At 39.3% G+C, this 8712-nt stretch overlaps 1 protein-coding gene across 1 annotated transcript in view; it reads left to right on the forward strand.

Annotated features, from left to right (window-relative positions):
• The window catches only part of LOC104163144 (ubiquitin thioesterase ZRANB1-like), a gene marked incomplete at its 5' end in the record, with an annotated part of 17422 nt that extends 9402 nt beyond the window's left edge, over positions 1–8020 (forward strand). The window contains 4 exon segments of the mRNA XM_009702044.1: positions 1–86; positions 955–1084; positions 6354–6583; positions 7597–8020. The exon segment at positions 1–86 is cut by the window's left edge and continues 31 nt beyond it. Of these exon segments, the coding sequence (XP_009700346.1) occupies positions 1–86; positions 955–1084; positions 6354–6583; positions 7597–7815 (665 nt within the window).
• Positions 8021–8712: the final 692 nt, after the last annotated feature.

Consider the following 8712-nt stretch of genomic DNA (forward strand, 5'->3'; position numbering starts at 1 on the left):
ATTCACAAAGCTTTGGTTTACATTTCTCATTGCGAGAGGAACAGTGGCAGGAAGATTGGGCATTCATACTCTCTCTGGCGAGCCAGGTAAGAAAACTTCTTCGTAAGATGGCTGTTAGAAAGGATTTTTATTTATTCTCTGAAAAGAAATTTCAAAAACTCGAGGTGTTTCTCAGGAATAGGAATTTTCATGTATAAAGGAAAACATTCCTCTTAAGCCAGCCACCTTGAAAGTATTACTGGGTAGACTCTTCCGCCAAGATGGGAAGGTTCATTTCAAATTCTAATTTTTGAGCTTACCATTAAGCAGTACAGTACAAAAAAGTACGGCTCTTTTGGTGTCAGAGTGAAGTCTGTAGAATAAACTGATACACAATCATCTGTTTAATGTCCTGCCTTCTAGCTCCTGCAACACTTACCTCCTAGAACAAATCTGTAAGCTTACGCTACTTAAACTTCAGCAAGCTGATACTTTGTAACTCCCTTCCAAAATGAGATTAACATTCCTATAGGCTTCCAACTATAGGAATATCTTCAGCTCCTCTTAAAGTATAGACATGATTTTGGTGCTATTTTCTTGGGACTTGTTTTGGATGTGGCCTTTTCCTATCGTCAAAAGGTATTTACCTTAACCTGTCCTCAGATGAGTGAATTATTTTTAGACTCAACGTTATGCAGAATTTTGCTTCTAACTGGGGAATGAAATACGTTGGATTGAATCTGGGCAATAGGACAAAGAATTATTACTGACAGATTAAGTTCTTGTGCAAGCTGAAATGTTTTTGCTTATTTCCAACTGATACGTAATAGACTTCCAGTCTTTCGTTTTTGCTGTCAAAGCTTAGATCACTCTTAAAAGCATTTTCTGTCTCAATTTGGAAACTGTTTTTCAAATTTCAAAGTAGAGAATGGTAAGTTCTGTTTCAAGTGATGTCTGTCTTTGTGTTTGCTTTAGCCTGGAGCAAGTTTGGAGCAGACACACATTTTTGTACTTGCACATATTCTTAGAAGACCAATTATAGTTTATGGAGTAAAATATTATAAGAGTTTCCGAGGAGAAACATTAGGATATACCCGCTTTCAAGGTAAGCCTTTAGCTTTTCAAATTTAATTTTAAAAAAGGTTCAGCTTTAAATCATAAATATAAAGGAAGTTGAAAGGAGAGTGACATTAAGCTACTAGCTGGAAGAAGACAGCCAAACCAGGACAGCTATTAAAAAGAACAAAACAATCCCCTCCAAACTTGCAGTTTTTAATTGTATAGTGGGCATGCTGCCTGTAGCCACAGCAGAAATGTGTTTTGACCTCCACTCAACATGCCTTTAGTCTATAATTTCTAAAAAAAATTCTAATTGTGAAAACTTATCAGAAGTTACGTGGTTTGTACTGCTGTAAGACACAAGAGATGTGGTTCTAATGGCTGTAAATGTTCATTTAGTGGGTATGGTGGCATCGGGTATACGGTTGGACTTGATGATCTTTGAGGTCTCTTCCAACCATAACGATTCTATGATTTTACAAACTACGCTGTATTTAGCATTTCCTGAAGGAGACTTGTGAAGTTGCTGGTGAGGCAGGCAGAAGGTGTTTGCATCGGCACATTTCTGACCAGAGTGACCATGGTATCTGCTGGGTGCTCTTTCAGGAGGAAGGGCCGTGCCTTGTCACTCCACAGCATCGTGGGAGGCCGTTTGTGAAGCAGCCCTTAAGAGCAGTGAAAAGTAGCTGCCCTTAAAGCAAGAAACAAGAGTGTACAAAGAAGGGTAGCGAAATTAAAGTAGGGTGGAGAATGATAAAGTTGAGCTATTTTTTTTTTTGTAGTTGATTAAAGAGGTGGCAACTTGAATGTATGCCACAGAGGCTGAAAAGGAAGAAATTCTGTTCTAAATGCTCTACCAACAGTTCCTATGTGACCTGTAAGATTAGGTAACTTGCTTCTGATTACAAAATATTGGTCGACTGATAATGTAAATCTCACTTTCTGCAAAAGTGAATTCCATGATGTAGTTAAAAGGAAGTTTTTAAAATATATCTATGTTCTAGTAATTCACACTTTACAGCAAGTGTAATGTAAATACTGACCTTTTTTGCGTAGCTTGATCAGGTTCTTTCTATTTCTCCTCCTAGTCTTCTGGGCAAACAGCCTAACTGTCCTTAAGATAAATACGAAGATGTTCAGCTGACTTGGTCCAGTTTTGCTTAGACATGTGTTTGTAGATTTCTAAAGTTCCATATTTGATTTTGCAAGCCAAGTATGTGTTTGGACGATTTTCCTCTGTACAACATGCTAACACTTTATTATTTAAGGAATAAAAACATAAGAGGGGATTGGGAGCATCTGTACATGCTCAGCAGTAAAGAAAACCCATGTGGAAAGAACTGTTTGATCAGGCGCTGCAGCTGTGTTACAGGGTGTTAGGGCATTTGTTTTGCCCATGGTTCATCTGCCTGGCCTCGAGTATTGTCTGCTTGATGACTTACCCTAGAGTTGTTTTCACCAATACATCACTATTTATTTATAGCTTAGTAGAGGACTTCCCAAAACATCCCTTTTTGTGGTTTTAAAAAAAGTATGCCAACTTTGGAAGGAGGCAAACCCATAATGTATAGAAGAACTCCAAGCTGTGGAGTTAGTGTCAAATGTGTAACCTATTATAACTATTTAGAGTCTTCAGAAAATCTGAGAAGCTGTTTGGCTTCTAAGTTTGTGGCAGTGACAAACCTTGATGCTAGGAAATGAAATACTCTTTTGAAGAGTATAAAAATTTGGTACTCTCTGTAGTTACATGTTATCCTTTGTTCGAGATGATGAAAGGATAGACTGGAAAAGAACAGTTACTCATGTGATACAGATCTGATGCTTCAGGTTTGTGTTGTTTTTAACTCAAAGGCTGAGTGGTTTACAAAATGTTTTTATTTTATAGATTGGGCATTGAGGCAGACAAGTGTTATGTGGCCTAAATATGCTGAAATTGTTTTCTTGCTCTGTGAACCAGAAGGTAACCAGGTGTCTGGGACATCCTTTTACTAGACATGCATTTCCAGGAATTTAGTCCAACAAATATTTATGACTGGTGATTTGCGTGCCACAAGCTGCGTCCATCCATCCATAGAAACACGCAACACTGAACAGGTGAACTTAGGAGTCCTGTGTCAAATTACCTGGAGTTACTTCTATCCCCGTCCAACCACATTTTTGTGGTTAATGTGTGCTAATTAAATGCTAGCAGCACAGCTGAAACCAAACAGCCGTCAGACTCAGAGTAGTACGGGCTGCCAATACAAGTCTCCTGTAAATGGTACAAGACCTGCTGTTCTGGGCTTGTACGTGAGCTGTGCTTAGCAGGCACCCCTTCCATGAAGCTTTGAGGAGTGCTTGGCCTTCTCTGACTTGCTGTATAGCACTCTGCCTGTGTTTTAAGATCACATTCACCAAAAAGGAAAGACGAAAGAAAGATTGCGGGTTATAATAGAGATGGGGAAATGAATTTTTTTAATGCTTACTTAACATGGTTCAGTTTGTAGCACCTTGGAAGGTACTGTAAATGCCCTGTCCACTCCCAAAATCTTCTACCTGATGAGAATTTTTTTTTCTCCAGGGATTCCTTGTACCAGCTTCGCAACTTTGCTGTAACTGCTGTGAATCCCATAACTGACAGCCTCCTTGCTTCCTAGATTGCAATTGGCTGTTAATGCTTCTTTAAATATTAAGGCTTCGACAGTGAAAGATCCATTTACTCAGCCCTAAGTATGCTCCTGGTCTAGCTGCATGTATTTAGTGGCATGAGTATACAGCTTTTAAACAGGAAAAAAGGTAACTGACTGAAATTATCATCAGATCAGGTTGGAGAAATTAAATCCTATGTGGATGGTTTCCAGGATAAGCGTTAGCGCATACTCTTTTATTTTTTGTGGCTTGTGTGCATGTCAACTGTTTTTACGCTGCCTTCTCAATTTACATCAGATTGACTTTTATAAGTCTTAAGAGCACTAGATATTCTTCCTGGTAATGGTTGAAATTCTCTTCTTGTGGAGCTTATCACACAATGTTGAGGATGAATGGAAAGTGTAACACATCCTTCTGTCTTGGGGAAATTATTAGCATGTAATTTTTACGAAGATAAAACAATAGTGAAAAAAATTGCCAAAAAGTTGCTGAATTTCAGTGTAGAGATTATGTTAAGGCAAACCGATTAGTTCCACTCCTGAAAGGTGATGTAGCTATGCTTGACGCAGGAATTCTGCGTTGTTAGATGAGACATGAGATGTCCATAGAGATGAAACCCTTTGCTTATCAGTGATTTCTGTAGCCTCGACAACACTGGGTAGTGCTTGGGGCCAAAATCTACCAGTTTAGGTCAGCAGGGCATTAACGGTATTAATTGGCAATAAATTAAATTAATCTTCCCCAAATCGAATCTGTTTTGCCCATGATGGTAACTGGTGAGTGATCTCCCTGTCCTTATCTTGACCTACAAGCTTTTCGTTGTGTTTTCTCCCGTCTTGCTGAGGAAGGGGAGTGCGAGAGCGGCTGGGTGGGTACCCGGCACCTAGCCAAGGTCAACCCACCACACCAGTGTAAGTATCCTGAGGAGCTGGCACAGTCTGTGAGTGGAAGGAGGGGGCCTTTTGATATATCTCTGTGATTGTAACTTGTGGAAGAAGAGGGGCAAGCAGTCATCCTGAGGGTGCTGATGCTTTCAGTTCTGAAAGGCCTCGGTAACCTAACCACTATCTGTATATATTTAGCATCATCATATTTAAATGCGGCACACAATATTAATAAATGAGTTTCCAGCCCTCACTTCTTGATTGTTTTGCTGATGCTTCAGACTAAAGACGGGAAAAAGTTTTTTCCACTGAGTGTGCATGAAGAGTGAATTTCCAGGAATTGAGGGACTGTCTTCATTACATTTGACTGTTAGTATGTTATTTTCAATGTAGCTTTGAATTTTGAGCAGATGTTTGGTTCTTTGCCTAAACGTAAAGCCTTGAAATTTTTTCGTTAACACTTATCCCTTGTTCTGCATCTTTTGTGTTTACCATTGAATTACAGTGAGACTTCATTATAATGGGGATGGGAGGAAGGGAGCGCTAAGAAGGTATTAAATGGATTTGTCCTTAGATCTAGATGTTGTAAAAACTCATGTGAATCTAATCTAAAAGAAATGGAAAGACTTCTAGGTGTTCCTTGATTGCCAGTTCAAGAATGGGGGGAAAAAAAGAGACAAATACTTACTGCTAGCCCCCACTAATTTTTGTTGCAGCAAAGAAAGATGAGTTCCAAACTGAAGTAAAACCTCCCAAACCACCCCCTGCCTCAGATTTCCATTTTAGCGTTGCCCTTCTGTCTCCATGGATGTTGGAGGAGAAGTGAAGTGCCTTGTTTTGCTGCAGCATCTATTCCTAACTTACTGGCAGCAGCTGTACTATGAAAGGTTGCTATGCTACATGCGCACTTAAGTTTATGCGTGGCTATTTTTAAACTGTCACAAGGTAAGGCATGCTTTTGCTAAGTTGTCTTGCAGCACTACACACCAAGAATTATTTATGTTCCTAGAAGAAAGGAGTTCTAGTTTTATTTTGGGACTTCATGCACCTCAAGCGAATTACTGTCTGTCTTGCTGAAAATGGTGGGGAGAAAAAGTGCGGTTTCTTTCAGAATCTGTGACATCAGTAATTTGTTATATCTGACCAAAAGAGTACCAGCTTTTTGGTGTGTGTTTGTTTTGGGTTTGGTGGCTTTGGTTTTTTTTTGAGACTAGATATGCCTAATTGATGTGGGTTAATTTACTCTTTTAATATAATGTTTATGCAAAGTCCCATTGTCTCTGGGATGGGCTACATACTTCAGTGCTGAATAACGTTTAGTGCAGTAAGTTCTTTTAAGAGTAAGTTTTGTAAGCAGATGGTGGAATTTTTGTTCTGGTAAAAATAGACATCTGACTGTAGCTCTTATTTCTGTGATGCAGAATCTGATTATTTTTTTTCCCCCTTTATAATTTTTTATATGCAGAAAACTGCATTTCTAGCATTGGTTTTTGTTTGTCGCAATACTACAGACCATTGATTTTAGGGGAATAGTAATGCGGTATTGGTTGTAATTGTAAATGGTTTTTATGTCTAAACTTGTACAGTTGCAGAGATAGTTGATTAATCTCATGTTAACCTAATAATAATTAGCGGTACTGAAAAGTGTGACCTATATTAGTGTAGAACAAACCAAGTATGTTTTAAATGCTTGTAACGTGCAACTGTTACTGTGTTTAGCCAAAAGCAAAAGGTTTGTATCAAAATTCTTCGTTGTTGAACACTCTAGTTCCAAGTCTTACTCTTTGTTTTAATTTGTCATAGGTGTATATTTGCCTTTGTTATGGGAACAGAGTTTTTGTTGGAAAAGTCCGATTGCTCTGGGCTACACAAGGGGCCATTTCTCTGCTCTGGTTGCCATGGAGAACGATGGTTATGGCAATCGAGGTGCTGGTGCTAACTTGAACACTGATGATGATGTTACTGTTACTTTTCTACCGCTGGTAGATAGCGAGAGGAAATTATTGCACATTCACTTCCTTTCTGCTCAAGAGGTAAGAAATAGCGGCATAGCTGGTAGCCTTTGTCACAGCCGCTTATTTAAGCTGTGGCCTCAGCGATCTCTGTAGCCCCATATGTTTTTGCAGTGCAAAGAATTACAGGGAGTATGCTGTTCTGTTTAATTAATACTGCTCCCTTCCCCATCACTTGAGGGGATTCTGAAAGGTATTTTCCCACAAATTTGATGCTTACCTATAGCTCTGTAAATGGAATGTAACTTCACACTGCATGTGAATACAAGTGTGCCTTCAAAAGGACCTAGAAATAAGGATTCTGACACTTAAGCGCGTATTTCAGTCTCACATTTTTTTTTTTCTTGAAAAGGATGCAACACAAATATTGGCCAGTAGTTACAGCATGCTCTACCTCTTTTTCTAATGAAACTCAACTCGTTTCTTCTTTAATAACTGTGATAAAGATAGGGAACCAGTTCAGTAAAGTGCGTATGGGGGGGCAAGAGAGAGTTGGAAAACCTGAAGTAATTGCGAAAAGTGGGCATCCTGTAGATAAAGGAGAAAAAGTATGAGCTTTAAGTCTAGAGGGGGACATTTTTTTCAGCAAGCCACAATATTTGTAACATCTTACAAGAGGAGATGTTTCATGTCAAGATCTACTAGACTCCTAAAATCTGCTTTGTAAAGCCAGAAGGCTCTTTTAGGACTTGCCCTCCTTATATATGGTGCCCACCATAAATAGTTAGTTGCTCACAAATAACTGAAATACAGGAAGGCGACAGTGGAAATACACATCTGAAAAAATTTAGAAGGGAGGAATAGGTGGAGAATATTTCCAGAGCCTTCAAATTTTGGTTGAAACTGCAGTGTGCATCAGTTTGGCTTTCGGAGACTCCCAGCTGCGGTGAAGTAGTATGCTAACTCCGTCAGCTTCGGAAAAGAAACTGCCTTGCTCCCCTAGCCTGGGTGTCCCTGAGTATCACAGGTGCATGCCTTAAAGCTGCCGGTAATGCTTCAAGCCTCATTCTCCATCTGTTTTCTCTCCCCCAAAGATAGGTAACGAGGAGCAGCAAGAAAAGCTGCTTCGGGAATGGCTGGACTGCTGTGTGACAGAAGGAGGGGTTCTCGTTGCGATGCAGAAAAGCTCTCGCAGGCGCAATCATCCGCTGGTCACCCAGATGGTAGAGAAGTGGCTGGATCGCTACCGACAGATCCGCCCTTGTACATCCCTGTCCGATGGCGAGGAAGACGAGGATGATGACGATGAATGATGATGAAGAAATTAAAAAGGAAATGACCAGCGCAGAGTGTCTGACCCGGAGTTAGCATTGTGCTCTAGCAGTTCGTTGCGGAACGACCCGATTCTAGGGGAAATGTGCTGTAAAGGATTTTTCTAACCAGCATGGAGAGAGTCTAGAAGCTCATCTGCTGCGTGAAGAGAGCAAAATGGGCTGGACTACAGTTTGTATAAAAACAAAGAAAAAGAAACAAAAAACAGCTAATTTTATTATCAAGACAGAAAAAAACCCATTTTTCTTTCTGATTGTAAATCTGTCTATAAGTGTACCGCATGTGGTTGTTTAAGAGGTTGTGTAATAGGAAAAAGTATACCAGCATCTTAATTATTGCGAAGAAATTTTTCAAATAAGGGCACTTAGGAAAGCACATGTTAGATGGATAGCTCTTCCCTCTGAGATTCTTTTACAGTAGAACTTGGTATTCCACATCACCTTTTAGATACTCTGACACGTTTCCGTGAAAGGCCCTTTTATGTGAAATCTCACTAGCGCCCAGGTCAGATTGTGAGGTTTTTTTGTTTGCACAAAATATCCACAGCAAGTCATAAGCAAAAATACATTCGTTATTTTCCTAATACTTCAGTTACTGCTGTGCCCATATAATAAAATCTAAACTCTATGGAACAAACTGGAAGAGAAGCTAAATTTTTCATTGAGTGAAATGATTTGTTTCCTGAAAAAGTGGTTTGGGTTTTTTGCCTTTTTTTTTTTTTTTTTCTTCTAATAGTTAATAGATTCCTTTCAGTATATGTAAGGATATTTATTCAGAGAAGTGACCTAAAATATAGGGATTTTATTCCAGTGAGCATACACTAAACAAAATTATACGAAATTTGAGAACTCGGACAGAATTGAGAATTTCATATTGTC

This window comes from Cariama cristata, unplaced genomic scaffold, assembly GCF_000690535.1.
Source record: "Cariama cristata isolate BGI_N322 unplaced genomic scaffold, ASM69053v1 scaffold12576, whole genome shotgun sequence".
Taxonomy (NCBI): Eukaryota; Metazoa; Chordata; class Aves; order Cariamiformes; family Cariamidae; genus Cariama; species Cariama cristata.